At 62.0% G+C, this 19,725-nt stretch overlaps 6 protein-coding genes across 6 annotated transcripts, besides 13 other annotated features; all 6 read left to right on the forward strand.

The window, feature by feature from the left end:
• The first annotated feature begins 517 nt into the window (after positions 1–517).
• Positions 518–546: a microsatellite.
• Positions 547–696: 150 nt separating this feature from the next.
• Positions 697–722: a microsatellite.
• Positions 723–776: 54 nt separating this feature from the next.
• Positions 777–806: a microsatellite.
• Positions 807–1,217: 411 nt separating this feature from the next.
• Positions 1,218–1,256: a microsatellite.
• Positions 1,257–1,289: 33 nt separating this feature from the next.
• Positions 1,290–1,329: a microsatellite.
• A 52-nt stretch (positions 1,330–1,381) lies between these two features.
• On the forward strand, positions 1,382–4,912 carry Tco025E_02268 (uncharacterized protein; the record flags this gene model as incomplete). The annotated part of the gene is made up of 1 exon (XM_029369197.1): positions 1,382–4,912. The coding sequence occupies one exon, from the start codon at positions 1,382–1,384 to the stop codon at positions 4,910–4,912; it is 3,531 nt and encodes a 1,176-aa protein (XP_029230725.1).
• Positions 4,913–4,961: 49 nt separating this feature from the next.
• Positions 4,962–5,040: a sequence feature (A-rich).
• A 988-nt stretch (positions 5,041–6,028) lies between these two features.
• Positions 6,029–6,069: a microsatellite.
• Positions 6,070–6,163: 94 nt separating this feature from the next.
• Positions 6,164–8,269, forward strand: Tco025E_02269 (uncharacterized protein; the record flags this gene model as incomplete). The annotated part of the gene is made up of 1 exon (XM_029369198.1): positions 6,164–8,269. One exon carries the CDS (start codon positions 6,164–6,166, stop codon positions 8,267–8,269), a length of 2,106 nt encoding a protein of 701 aa, XP_029230726.1.
• A 916-nt stretch (positions 8,270–9,185) lies between these two features.
• On the forward strand, positions 9,186–11,990 carry Tco025E_02270 (Phosphoethanolamine/phosphocholine phosphatase; the record flags this gene model as incomplete). Its single annotated transcript, XM_029369199.1, has 1 exon — positions 9,186–11,990. The coding sequence occupies one exon, from the start codon at positions 9,186–9,188 to the stop codon at positions 11,988–11,990; it is 2,805 nt and encodes a 934-aa protein (XP_029230727.1).
• A 283-nt stretch (positions 11,991–12,273) lies between these two features.
• Positions 12,274–12,311: a microsatellite.
• A 16-nt stretch (positions 12,312–12,327) lies between these two features.
• Positions 12,328–12,675, forward strand: Tco025E_02271 (uncharacterized protein; the record flags this gene model as incomplete). The annotated part of the gene is made up of 1 exon (XM_029369200.1): positions 12,328–12,675. The coding sequence occupies one exon, from the start codon at positions 12,328–12,330 to the stop codon at positions 12,673–12,675; it is 348 nt and encodes a 115-aa protein (XP_029230728.1).
• A 33-nt stretch (positions 12,676–12,708) lies between these two features.
• On the forward strand, positions 12,709–13,461 carry Tco025E_02272 (uncharacterized protein; the record flags this gene model as incomplete). The annotated part of the gene is made up of 1 exon (XM_029369201.1): positions 12,709–13,461. The coding sequence occupies one exon, from the start codon at positions 12,709–12,711 to the stop codon at positions 13,459–13,461; it is 753 nt and encodes a 250-aa protein (XP_029230729.1).
• A 163-nt stretch (positions 13,462–13,624) lies between these two features.
• Positions 13,625–13,648: a microsatellite.
• Positions 13,649–13,931: 283 nt separating this feature from the next.
• Positions 13,932–13,967: a microsatellite.
• A 66-nt stretch (positions 13,968–14,033) lies between these two features.
• Positions 14,034–14,072: a microsatellite.
• Positions 14,073–14,118: 46 nt separating this feature from the next.
• Positions 14,119–14,150: a microsatellite.
• A 135-nt stretch (positions 14,151–14,285) lies between these two features.
• Positions 14,286–19,502, forward strand: Tco025E_02273 (putative protein kinase; the record flags this gene model as incomplete). The annotated part of the gene is made up of 1 exon (XM_029369202.1): positions 14,286–19,502. One exon carries the CDS (start codon positions 14,286–14,288, stop codon positions 19,500–19,502), a length of 5,217 nt encoding a protein of 1,738 aa, XP_029230730.1.
• A 134-nt stretch (positions 19,503–19,636) lies between these two features.
• Positions 19,637–19,659: a microsatellite.
• Positions 19,660–19,725: the final 66 nt, after the last annotated feature.

Raw genomic sequence — 19,725 nt, forward strand, 5'->3', positions numbered from 1 at the left:
AGGTGGCCAAGCGCAAGGCGTACACCCGCCCGCAGTTCCGTCGCCCGCACACGTACCGCAAGCCGGCGACCGTCAAGCCGAGCAACAACCTGAGCGCGATCCCCAACAAGTGGGACGCGTTCCGCGTGATCCGCTACCCGCTGACCACCGACAAGGCCATGAAGAAGATTGAAGAGAACAACACGCTGACCTTCATCGTGGACTCGCACGCGAACAAGACGGAGATCAAGAAGGCCATGCGCAAGCTCTACCAGGTGAAGGCGGTGAAGGTGAACACCCTCATCCGCCCCGACGGCCTCAAGAAGGCGTACATCCGCCTCTCCGCCTCGTACGACGCCCTCGAGACGGCCAACAAGATGGGCCTGGTGTAGGCGCACGGGCGAGCGTGCCGGGCGCGGCGTGGGGCGGTGTTGGTGGCAGGGTGCGTTTGTGCCTTTCTGTACATGTACTTTGTTGCCCGCCCGCGCTGCGTTGCCCTTCACCGGTCGGCGATGAAATGAAAGCCAATTAAAAGGGATTTTTTCCTTTGTTTCTGTTTTTTTTTTTCGAGCGTCTTTTGAAATTTGGTTCCCAAAAAACTAAAAAAAAAGGGGCACCTTGTTGGTTGGGGTGGCACCGTCTTTCTTACGGTGTGCAGCCTCTTGTGCTCTGCCCGCGGTGTTCCGCAGCGGTGCGTGACTCTCCCAACTGCGCTGCCTTCTTCTTCTTCTGCTTCTCTCCTTTAGAGTTCGTGCCGTGTGGACTGCGGCGCGGCTGCTGAGCACCAAAAAAAAAGGGGTGTGTGGTGGTGGTGGGGGGTGCGGGTGAGTCTCGTAGTGTTGCACAAGGACGAGGAACGGTCAGCCCTCTGGCGGGGGATTTGTCTAGACATACACTGTGAAGCGGCCTCCTACAGGGCGCATAAAAAAAAATATATATTTTTCTCGTTCCCCTCCGTTCTTTTTTTGGTCGTCGCGTCCGTTGTGGCTCAGTTTCGTCTGCTCCCTTTGCCGTTGTGCCCCCCCCTGCGCGTGGGTCCGCCTGCACTGGCGGGAGCGGAGGACGACCGGCGCAAGTGCACGGGAGGGGCGGAGTCGAGGAAGTGCGCGGGCGCAAAGCCATAGAGAGGAAGGGAGTGGTGCAAATTGAGTGCGTGCGGATCAAACAGCGAGAGACAGACAGGGCCCAGGTGAGTAAGACGCACACACGCCGAGACCAACGGCAACACGAAAAGAGGGATATAATATAATATAGTATATATATATATATAGTATATAGAAGCGCGGTAGGGGGAAACGGAGAGAAGAGTAATATATATATACGTATATATATATATATATATATACATATTGCGGCAGTGAGTTCCTGCCTTTTTTTTCTAGTTGGTGGTATATCCTTCGTGATGGAGAAGGTGTCTATTCTGCACGCATTTCCGAATGGGTCGACGTTTTTGGCGGATGCCCCCTCCTCTATCCTGCGGCACGCAGTCGGGGCGGCGGGCCAGCATGGCTCTAGTGACGCCGCCTGGGATAAAGTCCACGAGGCGTTTATGAATGCGCTGTCGGCGTCGATGACCTCCGCCCCGTCCTGGGCCCACGACGACGGTGAGAGGAAGGAGTTAACTGTGATGCGTGTGGTACCCATCACCGGCTCGGCGAGTTTTCACAGACGCCTCCTCGCAGATTGCGAAGCGTACTGTCGCCTGTGTCGGCGTCTGCAGCATGCCGTTGATTGGCTTCTTCTGAGGCCACCAACGCAGAAGAACAGGAACAGCTCCACCGTAGCGCCTTCCCACGCTTCTGATGTGGATTGTCTCTCTCATGTAGTTTACCCAACGGATCCCGCGGCGTTCCTGACAGCTGCCTTTGCGTTGCCATTGCTGGTCGCCGTTACCTCATCGTTGCCGGATGATGAGGAGCATGCGGCAAACGGAGGGCAGGATGGATCGCACTCTTCGGAGTCGTCGCGAACTGTGCCGTACTGTTTCTTCTACAAATGCCCGGGACAACGCTTGTGGCAAAGTGATGCTGCTGGGACTCATTCCCGTGGTAGTTATGGCGACGAATGCGCTTCGGAGGGGCCCAGACTGACTCTAATGGAGCGCGTCACCGCCGTCGCCAACGTGGCTGGCGTATGTGGGTGTGTCTCCCCGCTTCACAGCGCACTGAGTGTGCGCAACCGCGCCAAGATTGGGCTCACGCTCGCGGCATATTTGGAGGGTTGCCTGCCTCTTTCGGTGACTACCAGTGACGGAGGCGCACCAGAGACCGTCGCGACGGCGGGAGAGGATCCGTTTTCGCGCTGGCAGGACGATATACTCTGGCGCCTGCTCGGGTTGCTGGTGTCGGCGCTGGCTGTGGTGCACGCGTCCGGGTTTCACTTCTGCGGTGAGCTCTCCGCAGACGACGTCCTCTGCTTCGCGCTGCCCGACGACGACGACGACGACGGCGGCGGCAGCAGCGCCGTCGCCCAATACGCGCCGTGGCCGGAGAAGAATCGGGGTCCCAAGTCCATTGGCCAGCGCCTCAACGCGTGGGTGAAGGGAAATCAACGAGGTTGGCTTATCACAGACGCCACTCCGGCGCACCACGCCTTCTTTATGTTCACCATCCTGCCGCGGTCTCTCTTCATGGAGGAGGCAAAGGCGCCGGCTGACGTGGCGGCGGCGGCGGCGCAGCGGCGCGACACCGCCGCCGTTGGCCGTATTCTTCTGACTGCTGTGGAGGAGATGAAGCGGCGGCGCGGGGCAAAGGGGTTGAACAGCTGCTCGGAGCTTCTTTTCGTCGCCGAGCGTATGGCAGCTGTAGAGGGGGGAGGCGGGAGAATGCTGGAGTCGGAGGCCCCGGCCCGCCGCTTTTCGCAGCTGCAGGCCGTGCAGCTGCGCACCTACCTCTGGCTGCTGCGTGCCATTGTTGAGGAACGCGACGCCCAACTCGCCGCTGCCCTTCTGCAGAACAGCAGCGCCGCCAAGAGCAAGGAACCGGAGATAATTTCGGCTGCGCCGCCGCCCTCTGAGGATAGCCGGGCTTTCCTGGAGGAATTGCGGGAGCGGGACCGTCTACTCAGCGAGCGGGAGAGGAAGTTGGACCGCTTCCTGCATCTGTACGAGCTGACAGCCGAGCGCCTGGATGAGCTGCCGGTAAAGCAGGATAGTTTTGAGTACCTCCGACGGTCGTTGCTGCGCACACCACGCTCGCAGCCCACACCGACGCCGAGAGCGGCACCACGCACGCCGTCGGCGGCTGCGCCCATAGGGCCGGCAAAGGTCCGGCAGCCGACTGCAAGGCCTACGCGACGCCCGGCGACAGCGGAGTCGTCGGAGACCACGCCGTCCGATCGTGTCCGTCCCCTGTACGGCCTTTTGCGTTCTTCAAGGGACGACACTGCGGGAGCTGCTTCGGCTTCGACTCCCACAACGGCCACCTCGTCACGCTCCGTGGCGGTTCCGCCGGGCAGGGAACGACGGACATATGATGTGACCCCGCGGCAGGCCGGACTTCGGGCATCCTCGGAGTCCGCGTCGCGCCGCCATGTCGTGGCGACGGGCTCGTCGTCTCTGTTGCACCTGAATTGGAAGACGGTTGGGAGTATGCTTTTCCGCGAGGGTGTGACTGCCGCGGCGGCGACCGCCAGATCGCCCCGCGCGTATCGACCGAAGAGTGTCTTGCCTGGGAACGGTGGCCGCGCCTTTACCGCCCGACCCGAGGCGTCTTCTGCTCTTGCGACGGCAGCAGCATCGGCAGCAGCGGCGGGAAAGGCGCCCGCAGCACCCTCGCCGGCGCGCCGTGAGCCCTCGCCCGCCGCGGCTGCCTCTAGCGAGGAGCGGGCGCGACACCTGACGCCCTCGCGGGGCCAAGCGCGGGTGTCCGTCCTGCTCTCTCCAGACGTTTCCCCGCTGGCGCGTGTGGCAGACGACAACTCCTCGTTCCTTCTCGCCACGGGATACAAGACACCCCCGCGCACAACCTCCATCACCACCCCGCCGCGGTCACGCGGTGACGCGGCGTCTAACGTGTGGAATAGGCTGTCGACGCCGCACTCGACGAGTGGCACAACGCAGGCAGCGACCCCGAGGCACACGCACGAGAAGGCTTCTTTACGCTACGAGCGGGAGCCAAAAATGAGCCCTGCCTCTGAATTGGCGCTCAGCCCAGTCTCTGAGCACTTGTCAGGCACCACCCCGAGGAACAAGGCGTCAGGCTACAGCCCCTCGTTGTACGTGGCGCCTCCCAAAGCGGCGACTAATTTATTCGCAACGCCGCCCTCGGCAACGAAACGGGGCAAAACACCCGGCTTCGGTGCGCAGAGCCCTCCAATAAAGGGCGACAGCAGCGTTCAGGTGATACAGATGCACGACGACAGCGGTGACTCGTTCTGCTTGGACGCCTCTCGCGAAGCACCGCTTGGGCGGCAGCGCGGCGACGGCGTCAGTGGGTCTAACAGTGGAAAGACGCGGACCCCAGTGGCCCGCTCGCTCGATACTACGCAGCGGCTTGCCTCAAGCGGGGACACGCCCGCCTCGAAGTACCTCAATGGCTCCGACAACTTTGCGGGGGGGCGGCAGCCCGGCACCTCTCAGCAGAGTACACCCAGGCGCCCCCAGTCTCGCCTCCGCAAGGAGCGGGAGGAAACCGCGACGCCTCGCACGTCCCGGCCGCGACTTGCCAACGATGGCTGGGTGGACCACAAGCTCGAGGCTCTTGAGCAGCTGCGCTACGACTTCCAGCAATCGGAGCATGCCAAGGGTGCACGGAGTCCGCCCAGAGGCGAGGCATTTGCCAGAAGCGCCAGGGAGCCGAACGCTGCCAGCGGCTGGGGGGCGTCCACGCTGCCGGCAGATGGCGGGAAAAACGGGGGAACCTCCGCGTGGGGCAGCAGGAGCGGCCAGCCCGCCGCGCAAGCCGCCAGTAACGGTGCGAAACGCATGTACTGAAGTTGCCGTAGCGGCTTGCTGGCGAAGACTCCTCCCGCGACCGCCACACAACAAGAAACAAAAAGAAAACAAAAAACAACAACAAAACGAACGGCAAAATCAAGTACACACGCATAAATAAAAAAAAATCGAAGGCAAGGAGGGTGAGGGAGGGCGATGATCTCTACTTTGCCTCCACCGCGGCCTCACTGTATCCGCTGCACTGACAATGTAGATAACCGCGAAGGCAAACTTGAGCGAATAAGCGCAACTATGCAGCGAGAGTGAGTGGGTGAGGGGAAGGAAGTGGGGGGCGGCAAAAGGCGCATGACAAACAACCCGCAGTAAATGGAGGAGGAGGAGGATGCGAGAATACGAAGAGAATTGGACTTCTTTGTTTTCCTCTAAGAGCGTTTCTACACCGCACTTGCTTGCATCGCGCGCCGCACTGTTTTTGTGTTTTTCCCTCTCCTCATTTTGCCGCCCCGCAGCAGACAAAACCGCAAGAGAATCCCCCATTCTGCTGTTGCTGCTGCTTTGACGCGGAGGGTGACGCTGGCAATGAGCCTGTTTGCCTGTGTTCTCCCCCACCCCTTTTGCGCTTGTGTTGGCCGCTTCTTTGGTTGCGCGTGCATCCTCCCACTCCTTCCCCTCCGCTGCACGGCACCGTTAAAGACGCACGGAGGAGAGGGGCGGGGACGAAAGCACACGCACGCAAAGCACGAAGCCAGAGGCGGGGGCCGGCAAATGGTGTCGGCAGCAGAGGGTGCCGTGCTTATTTTCCTCCGAAATGTGGCTTGATTCTTTTTTTTCTTTTTTCGTTCAATTTCAAGTTCCGTTTTTTTCCCCCCCCCCTTTTACTCCTGGCTCGGTGTGCACGCTGCCCAGCATAAGCCCACGCCGTAGTTTATTTCATTGTTCCTGCATCCTCCTTCCGCCCCTTTTTTTTTCTGTACTTCCGCCGCCCTCATCATCTGGCGCCGACGCTTCCGCCGCCCTCGCGCCATCGGAAGCGTCGGCGCCGGCAGCTGCCGTGGGTGTGTGGGCGCGGGGGGCGGCGAAGTGCATGAGTATGAACACGATGTCTTCTCTGTCCGTGCCACACTCTCCACACAGTCATTGCTACAACCAGCCGTTTTCTCTTTTCTCACTTTTCTTCTTTTTCGTTCTTCTGTCTTTGGTCTTTTTTGGGCGCCTTAACGGCTTCAAGGCGCCCACAGCAGTTGACGCCACACAGCAAGCGGGGTGGGGGGAAGGGTGGGGGCGGGAGCGATGGAGGACGATGTCGTGCGGCGGCGGTGCGCGGTCGTTGTTCAGCAGCTCCTCTACAGTGGGGAAAAACGTAAGGTGCGACGAGCGCAGCAGCAGCGTCTGCTTGGCGCCGCGGCGGAGGAACTGCGGCAGCGTTCGATGCTGCTCTACCGCCTTTGCCGCGCAAAGCACGAGAAACTCGCGTCGGACCAAACTGAAGACGCGGCGTACTGCGTGTTGGCGGCCGTCGCCTCCTGCCAGCCGCCGTTATGGGCCGTGTTGACGGACTGGAGCCGCGTACTGCGTCCACGAGCCCCCGAGCTGCGCTTTGGGGCGCCTGTTCTTGTGACAGTGCGGCTGCGGGAGGTGGAACAGTTCATCGCCCGCACTCTTCACCTTCTGCCCGCACCGGACGCCGAGGACGCCCCTTCACCGGGAAGGAGCAGCAGCGCCACTGCGACGGGCGCATCGCTGACGCGTGGCGGCGCGAGGAAACGCCCACGAGAGGAGGAACACGCCCCGGGGGCGAAGTTGGGTCCGGAACTCGCAGCACAGTTGGCGTTCGACTACTTTCAGCTCAATATGCCGAACACGAAGAAGTTCTGCGCCGTCGTTGCCGCCTACGAGAAGGCGTCGGGCGGGGTAAGGCTGGTCGAGAACAGGGAGGAGTCTGCACCCGCAAGAATGGCGACTTCGTGTGGCTCAAGGAGCAGTAAACATGGCGCTCTGGGAGGCGATGGTGTGAGTCTCAGCAGCCATCAGAATAGTTGCCATGGCGCTGGTGACTCACTTCCGGCAGAGGGAGAGGAGGACGATGTGGGCGACTATTCGCTTCTGTTCCCTCCGTCGTCGTCGTCGTTGCCTGCTGCTGCGACGCCTGGAACTGCGTTTTCTGTGACGTCGCTTCAGTGCTTTGCTTCCTCGATGAGTTTGACTGAGGTCGCCGACAGGGTCGAGGCGGCCTGTTCCACGCTGTTTTTTGACCGACTGCGGCGCTGCCTGCGAAACCCTTTGCTGTACTCCCCGTTGGCCTCCATGGGGGCGGCCAGCGCCGGCGTGCTTGGCGACGCACACCATCCTCCGTTGCCTGCAACGCAGCTCGAGGACGCCTACTTGCGTGCCTGCCAAGGCGCGCTGGGGGAAGGGGGCGGCTCACTTTCCTTCCCCACACATTTTCTACACCCGCTGCGGGCGCGTCCAACGTCGTTGGTGCCGCTGCCCCTTCAAATGGTCACCGCGGAGCAGCTGTGGAGGCGGTTGCTGGTGGCGGGCCTGTGGCTGCACGTGGCTGGCGCCGCGGTGGGTGATGCCCCCGCACTGCCTGAGGTGAGCCGCTACTGCGTCACCGTCGTGAGGGCATCGCGGGGTGAACCGTGCTGCAGCGTCTGTGACACTCTAGTGCGGGAGAAGCCCACCTTGCGACTAGCTGCCTTGACACATGAGGCGGAAGCGCGCGACGACAGCCAGCCCATTCCTTCCTGGGAGGAGATGAGGAGAATGGAGGCGGCCGCCTCCGCGGCAAACGACTCCCTCTGTGATGAACTCGTGCGTTGCCTTTCGTATCGGCTGGAGCAGAAGGTACGTGAGCAGTTGGGCCGTGACCCCTATGCGCCGTGCCATGCCTCGACTGCAGTAAGGGCGGCGGCCGCCACGAATCGGGGCACTCGTGCATCCTTTTCCACGCCTCCCCCCGCGTCAGACAGCTTGCTGGAGTTGCTCATAGAGGTTGAGGGGGATTATCCACTCCCCGCGTGCCGTGCGGCGTTGCTTGGGGAGCCCGAAGGCGAGGCGGCGCTCCGGCAGCTGCTGAGCGATGCATCCACGGCGGCGGGCAAAGCGACGCGCACGCCTCACCCTGATGCGGCTACGAAGATGTCTCGGGAGGTAAAGGGGCTACTGGACACCGTTCCTTGCATTCCGCGCCTACGCGAGGCCGACGGGGTGCTGGAGTGTGCTGCGTGTCTGCAGCAGTTTCACCAGGGATGCGTCTGCCCCGTGCAGCGAGAACCCGCTGAGGGAATTTTTTTGTGCCACGCATGCCGGCTCGCACGTGGCCTACGGTTGCTGCCGCCGCTCCGCTGCGGCACCGTCACGAATGGCGGCGCAACTACGGCGAGAGACGGATAGCGGCCTAGAGGCCAGACGGCACCTCCCTCCCCAAGTTGCACTTGGCTCCATGCGTGTATGTGTGTCTGTGTCTATACTCCGTTGTCGCCTTCGCCAGGAAGTAGCGTGCACCCGCACACAAAATGCCACTGTTTCTTCCCCCCTCCCCCGCATATACACATATATGTATGAATGTGTATATGCGCTTATTGGGGTTTAGGAGGGCGCCGGTGTTTTGCAGTTCCCTTCACACTGGTGCCGTTTTCCGCCCTTCTGCTTCTGTTCCAACGCCATGGCGTTTTCTCACGCCCCACCGGCGAAGGTGAGACCCACACAAACAGACATTGCCAACGAATAAATTAACGACGGTGCATCTCACGGGGCTCAATTGCACTTTGAGAGGTCTCGAAGCGGTGAATTTGTGAGCGCGGAGCCACATGGCTGGGAGGGCGTGCCTTTGGCTCCTGTGAAAGGCCAAGCTGCGCTGCAGCGACGTTGCAGCAAAGCACTCTGCTCCTTGCCTTGCGGCACGTCGCCGGGCGCCGTGCGCAGCGTTGCCACTTCAGCGGCACTACTGTCCATTGCCGCAACGCTGACCTCGCAGAGGCCGCCTTGCCGCGACACAGTCAAGAATGCCACCTCAGGCACATTGCCACGAGGCAGGCGGGCGCGGGATGTCGCCGCCGTCTTCAGTGCACCTCAGTCGAAGTCTCCCTTTCTCCTCCTCCTTTGCTTGGGCGTGGCACGGACACGAAGGGGTGGGGGGGGCTGCGTGCCTGCTTGCGGGATGTTCGTTTCCAATTTTTTTTTTTTTGCCTTTTTGAGATCATTGTTATTATTATTATAAAAAAAACTACAAAAAAAAGGCTGTGAGGTCAAGAGAGATATAAATATTTAATTATTTATATACATATTTTGCCCGCGTTGCTTTGCAGAGATGACCGCTGCTGAGACCTGCGCCGGCCGCCAGTCGTTTCTCGTGGTCTTTGACTTCGACCACACGGTTGTCGACTGCAACACCGATGAGGTGGTGCCGCAGTACTTGGGGCGCGGCGACTTCCAACGCGCCCTGCTGGCGGCGGAGACGCCCATGCAACCGACGAACATCGTGGACGCCGTTTTGGCGCCGTTTTCACGGGAGCAGCTCGAAGACGCCGTGGAAAAGAGCGTCGTGATGGACGCGGGGATGCCCGACATCTTCCGTTTCCTCCTCCAGCAGCAGCAGCAGCAGCAGCAACGGCGCGGTGCGCCAGACGAGGGCGTTGCCACTCGTCCGCAGCTTGAGATTGCCATTGCGAGCGATGCCAACATGCTGTTTATAGAGAAGAGCATTGAACACCATATTCCCTTTGCCCGCCACGCCATTGCGCAGATCCACAGCAATTCGTTTCACGACGTCTTCGACGGTGGGGAGTTGCGGCGCTGTCGCGTCGGCTGGTACGAGGCGGCGGGCCACAATTGCCCCAACTGCAACGGCAAGAACCACCTCAACATGTGCAAGAGCCGCATCGTCGCCCGCCTGTTGCACGCCAGTCGTCTCATTGATCCCACCATTATTTTTGTCGGTGACGGCGCGAATGATTTTTGCCCGGTGCTCAACATGCTGCGGCCGCGCGATTATTTCCTCGGACGCCGCGGCTTTGCGATTCATCGCCTTCTCTCGGACGAGCGCAGCGCGGCGGGGGGTTGCTGCAGGGTCGACTTGTGGTCCAACGCCAACGAGTTGCTGCAGAGCTTCAAGCGCGCCATGGATCCCGCCGAGCGGTTGCCGACGCTGGCTCGCTTTCGCGACGTGGGTCCACGCGAGTTCCGCACCGTGACTTTGCTGCAGCGCGTTCCGCAGGTCCTCGCGCGGACGCTGAAGGCGAATGAGACGCACATCACAGCGGAGGCGCGGCGGCTGATTGACGCCCTCGCCGAGGCGACGCGGAACAACGCGGCGGTGGCGCCGCTCCCTGGCCAGCAGGTGGTGCCGCCTTGGCTGCAGGCCTATGCCGCCGTGCCAGAGTATGACAGGGACGCCCACGCGTTGCCCCAGCAGCAACGGCGGCAGCAGGAGGCGGGGGGCGGCGCAGTTGTGGCCCCGCGCTGGGGCCAGCTGCCGTGGCTCCTGGGCGAGATTTACTTCTACAACCTTCTTGCACAGTACGTGCTGCTGGCGGAGGCTGGCGCCGGCAGCGACGCGAAGCCGTCCGCGGACGACTGGGCCCCAAACATCCTCACTCCGTATGCGGTGTGTAATCCAATTGGCACGCACGACTGCCCCAGTGCGCCGCACGGGGTGATGACGGCAACGGGCGCCACGCCGGGGCAGTCATTTGACGCCTCTTTTCTCGCCAAGGACGGGTCGACTTTCGGGTCAGACACGATTGTGGTGCAGGACGGCAAACTCAAGTACCGTGACATCGCCGCTGGTGATGCCGTCGTGCCACGGCAAGGATACTTTCAGCCCTACCGCGACTTTTTTATGCACGAGAAGTGTGAGGTGCTGCACAATTTCTTGAAATGCAAAATATGTCCTATGCTTGCGTGTGCGCCGTGGGAGTCGGATGACTCCTTCGTTCCAGTGCTGCTGCGCTGGATGCTGTGGGGCAACGGCGTGGATCTCTCCATGTTCACGCTGGAGCAGCTGCGGGAGAGCCACGCCGTTGCGGCGGCAGGGTCTGGCAGCAGCGACGGGAAGAGTGAGGCGTGGGCGAGGGAGAAACGACCCGAGGGGTTCGCGGCGGCCGCGACGGATGCCCTGCGTCTGGCAGAGGCGCAGTCGGTTGCGGGGCAGGACGACCGCATCCTTGGCAACCAGGTGGCGGCGGTGGCGCAGCTCATCCGCAGCATCGTGCGCACGGAGCCGGGGAAAGACGAGGCGGGTTCCCGCACGATCGACATTGTGATGGACAACGTCGGGGTCGAGTGTGTGGCGGACCTCATTTTCTGCCTTTGGCTGCTGCACCACCACCCCTCGCTGCGCGTGACGCTGCACGTGAAGTGCATGGCGTTCTACGTCTCGGACGTGACGCCGCCGGACATTGCGTTCCTCCTTCAGGAACTGGAGGCATGCGCGCTGCAGGAGCCTGCGATGGCGGCGGTGCTGACGCCGTTCCTGCGACTGGTTCGCGAGGCCCTCGGCGGCGGCCGGCTGCGCATCGACGCCGATGCCGTGTGGACGCAGCCGTCCGAGTACCGTGAGCTGCCGCCGCGGGTGTGTAACACATTCTTCTTCACGCAGCGGCTGCTGTCGGAGGCGGAGATGCAGCAGCAGCAGCAGCAGCAGGCGCAGGCGCAGGCGCAGGCGCAGCAGTCGACGTCGTTTTCGTACGACGCCTGCAAGCGCTACACGTCGCACTCGGCGCTTGTTATTTTCAAGGGCGATCTTAACTTTCGCCGTCTCGTCGGTGACCGTCACTGGGACCGCCACGCATTCGTCTCGACGCTCACCCCCACCGAGCGTGACGCCCCCGCGGTGTCGGAGCTCCTGCTCGCCGACACACCGCACGCCTGCCACGGCCAGCGTCGCCCCGCCCAGGAGGGCGAAGATGCGGCGGATGAAATTATCAGCTTCCAGCGCATTGTGTCATCCTACTGGCCGGTGCACGCCGTGCCGGTGTGTGCCATACGCACCATAAAGAGCGAAGTGAGCATCGGCGTGGGGGCTGCGCGGCAGAAGGCGTTGGACCGCGCAGATCCCACCTGGAGGACGTCAGGGAAATACGGCGTTATACTCCTTGCTTCCGGCAGCCTCTGAGGATGAGGTGTAAAGGGCGAGGATGGCAAAAGTGCAAGAATCAAGCGAATTATAGTGGTACCAATAATAATATTTTTTCGGTGCTTGTGTCGACGAGTCTGTGCGTGTGTGTGTGCAGAGAGCGAGGGCAGGAAGGCCATATTTTTTGACTCACACATGCTTCGATGCCTGCTGCCTGTTTTCTTCCACTTCATGAGGTTGGAGTTTGTGTCTTGGCGTCCCCCCCCGCCCCCCGCGACTTCTCTGGTTTTTCTTTTTTGTCGCATGCTCCGCATAATCGTTTTCTCTCCCTGCTCTCCCTCTCTCTCTCTCCTCCTCTCTGCGTGTCTCGCTGCAGATGCAGTTACGGTGCGGAGGGGCCCGCAGCCAGTCTTGTTCCGTCCACGCCGATTCGATGCAGCGAGGTCGAACACCGCCCGCTTTGAGGCTCCTGCCGTGGCCTGCGCTCCGGCTCTTCTTGCTGCTGCTCCTGCTGCTGGTAATGCTGCCGCCGCGCTCCGCCGCTGCGGCGCTTGACTCTTCTATGGCGCGACTGGAGGAATTGGTGCGGTCGTCGTCGTCGTCGTCGGCGGCGGCGGCGGCAACTGCTGCCGATTACCCGCCCACCGTCTGGGAGGTGCTGCAGTTTGCTGCCACCGCCCGGCACCTAGAGGACCGTATTCTTCAGCAGAACCACCACTGGTGATGTGCTGTGTTTGTAAACGTTTCCTCAGACACGATGCGACGGAACGCGTGCAAATTCATGCAAGAGACTATTCTGCCTACGGTGATCCAATTGGGCCGGAGACAGCAAGAACAACAGGCGCCGGGGGAGCATCGGCCAGCGGCCCGGGTGGCTGTGGTGGACATCAAAGACGCCAGCGCATATTTTGACCTGTACACGTTCGCCCAGTTCTTTGGCATTGACGGCGCCAGTGTGCTTTCCGGGGCGGTTGAGGGTCTCGAGCTACTGGCCTGCGTTGAGGAGATGGTGAAGAGCGGCCGTGTGATGCCTGGGACACGCACCGACCTGGAGGTGCCCGTTGTTCTCCTGTTTCGCCCCGGCGCTGCGGCGTACCTCCGCAAGGGGCGCCAGTGGACGCCGCAGCAGATTGCGGAGACAACGTCGCTGCGCATGTTGGCCGACGTGGCCCAAATGGAGCCGTTCATCGCGGAGGTGCCGCAGGGGACGGTTGCGTCGCCGCTTTCCCTTCCGCAGCATCTTCTCGCTGACTACGAGCGCTGCCTCGCGGCGCCCCCTCGCACCCGCGCGAGTGCGGCGGCAAACCAGCGGGCGGCGCCGACGGTGACGCGGCCGCTGACGATGCCACGCCCGGCCTCCTCTCCGAGGCGGAGTTGCGGCAGCAGCAGGGGACGGCAATGGAGGCGTTGCGCCTGGCTCCCCTGTGGCTGCGGGGGCGGAAAAAGGAAAACCCCGGCGGCGTGGAGGCTCGCAGAGACCTGCCCGCGGAGGATCGCGTGGGAGCGGTGAAGAGGGAGTAAGGCGGTGACCCACGCGAGGACACAGCGCACACTCTCCACCGCCAGGCGGAGGAGCTCTTTGAAGAGCTTTGAGGTGAGAGAAATCCCATGGATCGATAAACACCGCACGCGAATGGGGAAAAGGAAAGATAAAATGTCTACATGAAAACTCTTTTTTATTATTTATTATTATTATTTCTTTACGCTTTTCACTTTGCCCTTTTTTTTTTCTCCCCTTCCCCCCTCTTGTTGTTTCTTTCCCCTGACTGAAGGACACATGTGGGGCGCGTGAGCGTTGCTTTGTGCTGGCCAATCGGGCAATTCCCCTCCGCTCTCTCGCCCCGCACTGGACGGATCACACGCGCCCAGAAGAATAATCGGGGCGTCGTTGTATTGAAGCAGGGAACACAGGCACACTTTCGGGGATTGCCGGCTAACGTACACGGGTTGGTTACGTCCCCACGTGCGTGTGCGACCAACTTTTCTTTCTTTTCGTTTTATGTTTATTTTTATTTTTCTACATATGGGGCGAGAAGCTGCAGAGCGGGACACGCGAATTTTCGAGGATCTGCGAGGGAGAGAGTTTGTGTGTGTGTGCATGTGTGCATGTGTGCATGTGTGCCCCTTGATTGCCTGTCACCGCTATTATTGCACTCCACTGCTCGTTTCCTCCTCTTTCTCTTCTTCCTCCTCATCCTCGGCACCGCCTACCCCCTTCCCTGCTTGAAACTTCAGGTCGGGAGCTGCGAGTGAAAGCAGGCAAGCAGCTCATTGGGCGGACTACCAAACTGTTTTCGTTTAGGTTGGCTGTTGCGTGTAGCTCTGGCGGCCTGAATGAGCGGGCTTCGTCGAAGGTTGTTGGCATCCCCGCTGTTTCATGTGCTCTTTAGTGGTGGTGCGACTGCCGTGCCAGGACCGGGTCTTCTTGCCATGGCAGGCCTCTTTACGGCGGTGTTTCTCTTCCTGCCATGGTCGTCGCATGCCGGGCAAGTCGTCTTCATAGTGGCTGCCTTTGTGCTTGGGGTATCCTTCGCGGCGTTGTACTGGTGGCTGGCCCGGCCGCGTTCGCCGGCGGCGCAGCTGCAGAGCGAGGGGGCTGTGGATCAGGCTATGCCCCAGTACGACGGCAGTGTCTCTCTACGGAACCATAGAGGCATCGGTGCCAAATACAGGCCACAGGAACAGGGAGAGGAACACTCACGATGTGCGCAGCTGCTTTCTCAAGGGTCGGCTGGATGCTGCTCCTCGGCGTCCTCATGCCCCGTGTGGTGGCACATCGCTCTTCCGACCTTCGAGCTGTGTGTTTTGGGCCTTCTTGTGCTTCTCTCCCCACACGTGATGGTGACAAATGTGGAGAGTGCAGGCAGGATTGTGTCAACTAGCGTGAACGCCTCCGCAGAGCAGCGAAGATACCCCGTGGCGAATGTGTGGAAGGTAAACCTTCTCCATGCTTGGTTTCTGTTTGCGTTTCAACTCCCCTTGGCCGCTGGGCTTGCCGTTGGGCTGCTGCACTTCGCGGTGCTGATGGCGCACTTTAGCTACCTGGGCCTTGGCACCATGGCGGCATCGCTGCTGTGGCTCCTGGTCCCGCTTTGCTGCCTCCCGTTCGCCGCGGTGCAGCAGCACCGACAGCGTTGTTGTTGTTGGCGGCGACTGAGTGGCGGCTTGCTCGACGTGGGCGGCGACACACTCTCCTCCACGCCTCACGCGAGTCACTATGTGCTTCACGACGCGTATGACCCGACGGGGGATTTGCCCTCCGCCCGTTATGCACTGAGGCAGGCGGCGGAGGGCGGAGTGCCGCACCGCCAGGGACCGCGAGCAGCTTCCTCCGGGAATCCCGGGCATTTTTTTGCTGCCTTCCCAGCACTGCCGCCGTCGCTCCGCCAGCAGACTCACTCTGTCGCAAACGACGCACCGCTGAATGAGCCGCTTGACTCCGTTGTGCTGCGGCACACCAACGCTAGTATGACTTCTTCTAGCGGCATCCAACCGCCGTATCTTCTGCTTAGCCCAAATGGCGGCATCATTCTTGGCACTAGTGAGAGTTTTGCGGCCCATGTCGGGATGACGATGGAGAGTCTCATGGGCCGAAAGTTTCTGTCGGTTTTGGGCTGGTTAGCGGTGGAGAACATGCGGGCGTTGGCGGATGTCATTCAAGAAGTCGCCTCCGCCTCCCCTCACGACGGCGGCGTTGCGGTAGGGGACGACGGAGCCAAGGCAGACCGTCGCTCGTGTGTTGGGGGTCTTGGGCGACGCTCGCTGCAAGCGGAGTGGCAGGCGGAGGCAGAGGCAGAGGCAGAGGCAGTCAAGGAGTCGCGGGAGGCTGAGTATTCGACGGCGCAGGGCGCCCAGTCCCCGGCGCGCATGGGCGATGGCACGGTGCAGCGTATTCTGCTCCGAGGCCGCCGCCCGTGCCGCCCTTCTTCCGCGTGGAACCCGCCACTGGCAGAGGACCAGGAGGCGGCTTCCGCCCGGGCCCGCGCGGGCGACGCGGGCAAAGAGTTTTCCCCCCTGGAGCTTAGTTGTGGAGGCGGCGAGTATTTTTGCCTCTCGCTGGACGTCTGGATGGGGCGTCGACGGGAGTCCACTGAAGGCCTGCTCGTCCTCTGCCAGCCTCGCCTTCACTGCGTGCTGGACTGGACGCCGCTGGCGTGCTTTGTGGTGCACCCTCTCACGGGCTGCGTGCTGCACTGGAGCCGTGAGGCGGAACGGCAAACAGGGAGACTGGCGTACGACGTGGTGGGGTGGCAGGCGCACGCCCTCCCCGCCCCCCACTCCACGGGTTTCGGGACTCGTCGCCACGACGGAAGCGAGGATAACGTGGGGGAAGGCGAAGAAGCAAGGCGACGCGGGGCGCGGTTGGAGCCACCTCTGCAGGCAATCCTTCAGCTACCGCCCTGTCCAGCTCTTGCTTTCTCTGTGACGCTGCAACCACTTACTGGGAGCTTCGTAGAAGAAGAAGGGGCGGCCTTGGAAGGCGGTGTGACTGGTCTTGTGTGGCCCCCACTGCATTCGTCAACGCAGCGGGAGACACGCACTACCGCGGATGGCCGCAGGGCGGCAAGCTATCCACTGGAGTCGAGATGGGGTTGCGCACACGGGTCGGCTGAGGGCGAGGTGGGCGGGGACAGGACTCCATTTCCGCCTCGAGGTTTGCCTGAGCCCTCGCTGAAGGCTTCTGGTGGCCCTGCCCAGGGGAAAGCCGGGTGGTGCTTTGCCGCCCTGGCAAATGGCCGGGAAGTCGCCTCTGCATGGGTCTCTGCGGGGGTGCCGCTCCTGTTCACCGTACACGAAGAAGCAAGCATGCCTCTTGACGGCCCTGCGCTGAGTTCTTGCGTGAAGCCGGGGCAGGATAGCATGCACGCCTCTGCTGGAGTTCTGCCTGAGCATCAGACCGTTTGGGAGAACCTGCCCCAGCAGGCTGTGCACGAGGTGTTGCCCGCCCCACCAACGGTGGAGAATGGGGTGGCGGATACCTGGGGCGCGCCGCCGCAGGGAAATGGGGCCAAGTGGGACGTGGACCACCAGTCATCTGGGGGGGCGTCGTCGCAACGAGGAGGAGCGGCCACGCACGCGCCGCACGTGACGGAAACCGACGCCGGAAAAGAAACCGCCTGCAATGAGGATGACAAGCAGGACCCTGGCGCGAAGGCCACCGGGGGCGAGGGGTCGCTGAAACTGCCGCAGCTCTCCACCCGCCCTGCTGTGGGGCTCACTCCGACGCAATTGTCGTTGCAAGCATCCCTTTGCAATAGCCAACATTCTTCGCCTCTCCTCGGCAACGCGCGGAAGGTGGCGGACGCAGAACCCGCGCCCGCCGACACACTTGGAGGCGGCAGCGACGCAAATGAGGACGGTCGCGACGACGGCAGCAAACAGCGGGGACAACGCGGCAGTGGCAGTGGGGGACGTACGGCGCTCACACCATTGGGTGATCGGAGCCCCAGCAAGGTGAGAGCCATGCAGGTGCCGCGGCTTATCAGTCCGCTGCCACGAGAAACCCCAACAGGTGTGCGAGGGAATGACGGGGATGCCCGTAGTGAGACAGTGTTCTCGGGAAGGCATCTGGACTCCAATCCTCAGCAGCCGTCTTATTCGCAGCAGCTTCAGCCTTCGCTGCTTTCGCCGCAGCCCCTGGCGAGCTTCCCTGCGGCGTCCTCCGCGGCAGAGTCGATGGCTCAGAGTGATTTTGCCGCCTTGCCGATTCCCAACGCGAATGTCGCCAATGCGGGACCCCCGATATGGGCGATGCTGCGGAGCAGCGACGAGGCAACGATTCCCTCTTGCTTTATCAGGGTACCCCCGGGGGAGGGGTTCCTCTTTGGCCGCAGCAGCAAGTGCCACGCCACGACCGTGGACGGGTTTGTCAGCAGCATCCAGTTCAAGATTGTGCGGCAGCTGGCCTCGGAGCTTCAGCTGGTGCAGCCCGCCAGCTCGCAGGCTTCGAGCCATCACAATCCCCCCGTTAATCCTCTGCAGCTGTCCACTTCCTCTGGCCCACACTCGTCTGCGTCTGCCGCCGCCGCCGCCGGCAATTGGGTGGTCGTGCTCTACGACCAGAGCGTCAATGGCACGTTCGTCGATGTGAGGAGGGTCGGAAAAGGAAAGTACGTCATTTTGCGGGACCGCGACCTCATCACCTTCAGATTGAGCTCCTCCCAATTCTTCTTGGGGTTCCAGTTCTTGCTGACGGACGAGCGGGGGACGCCGCTTTTGGATCGGGCGGCTGTGCCGGCCGCCTCCGCTGGCATCAACTCCTCAGCCGTGTCAAGAGGGACGCTGCCGCTGCGCCACCGCCCCTCCTCTGAGTGCGGCAGCGTCTTCGGGGCGAGCGGCAGCAACAACAACAACGGCGGTGGCAGTGGCCGACGGCCTACGTCGGCGACGAGGAGCCGCAGCAGCCGCGCCGGTGCCGCGGCGCAGCATCGCGAGACGCTTGAGTGGAAGATCGGGGAGGAGGTGCTTGGCAAGGGGGGCAACGCGGAGGTGTTTCTTGGCATTAACCTGACCAACGGAAAACTCATCGCCGTCAAGCGCGTCCTGCTGCCCACCCTCGCACCCGACGACCCAAACCACAACGCGGTGCTGCAGCAGTACAGAAGCCTTCAGGAGGAGATCAAGGTTCTTTCCAAGGCCATGCACCCAAACATTGTGCAGTACCTCGGCTCTTCGCAGAACCCAAAATATTTTAACATTCTTCTTGAGTTTGTGCCTGGGGGATCGTTGCGTCATTTGCTTGATAACTTTGGGGCCCTAAGCCCGGGGGTGATCTGCTCCTACCTGCGACAAACCCTGGAGGGGCTGCACTACCTGCACCAGCACAACTTGGTGCACTCCGACGTCAAGGCGGCGAACATACTCATCACGGACAAGGGCCGTGTGAAGCTGTCGGACTTCGGTACAGCGAAGCTACTCAACAGGCAGCACAGTCAATCTGTAGATCGCGCGGGGAAAGCAGAGGTTGCCAAAGGCAATGACACCGCAACCTTTCGACTCGCGGGCACGCTGCGGTGGATGGCGCCAGAGCTATTCCGCGGCAGCGCCGGGCCCACAAGGGCCAGTGACATTTGGTCTGTTGGCTGCGCCCTGATCGAGATGCTTTCAACCGAGGCCCCGTGGAGTGAGTACGAGTTCGAAAGCGAGGAGCAGATAATGAACCTGCTCAAATACACCACCGAGCCCCCGGAGGTGCCGGAGTGCGCGGAGCTTCCCGAGCTAACGGCCATTGCAAGGCGGTGTCTGACGCTCGACGCGGACAGTCGGCCGTCGTGTGAGGAGCTGCTGCAGCTGGTGCTGGAGGCGGCGAAGCGGTACCAGGAGCAGCAGGCGAAGTCCCCATCGCCAGTGGACGCGCCCGCTGCCTCGCCCGCCGCCGCCGCCGCCGCCTCCATCGCCTCCGCCGCGACGCTTCCCAGCGAGGGCGTCATGGCGGCGGCGTCCGCGCAGCGGAATAGCAAGCACGAGGGGAGGGCGCAGCATCGCGACCCACAGGAGCCGGCAGGTGCGGCCGCTGCGAAGGGGCCGAAGGGAGGCGACCGCCGACGGTAGCCAGCCGGCGTCGCGCGGTGCGGGCGAGGGAAACGCGTGCCCCGACCGCACACACCTCTGCGCATCTGGGCTCCCCATTTGCTAGAGGCCCCCCCCCCCCCCGTTGCGTGTCGGGTAAGCCATTGAAGCAAAGAACACACACACACACACACACACATAAAAAACGAAAATAGGGAAAGGAAAAAAAAGAACGAAAAATAGTAGACGAACACACACGGAAAGT

Source organism: Trypanosoma conorhini, assembly GCF_003719485.1.
Source record: "Trypanosoma conorhini strain 025E chromosome Unknown Tco_14.4_contig_00087, whole genome shotgun sequence".
In the NCBI taxonomy this organism is placed as follows: Eukaryota; Euglenozoa; class Kinetoplastea; order Trypanosomatida; family Trypanosomatidae; genus Trypanosoma; species Trypanosoma conorhini.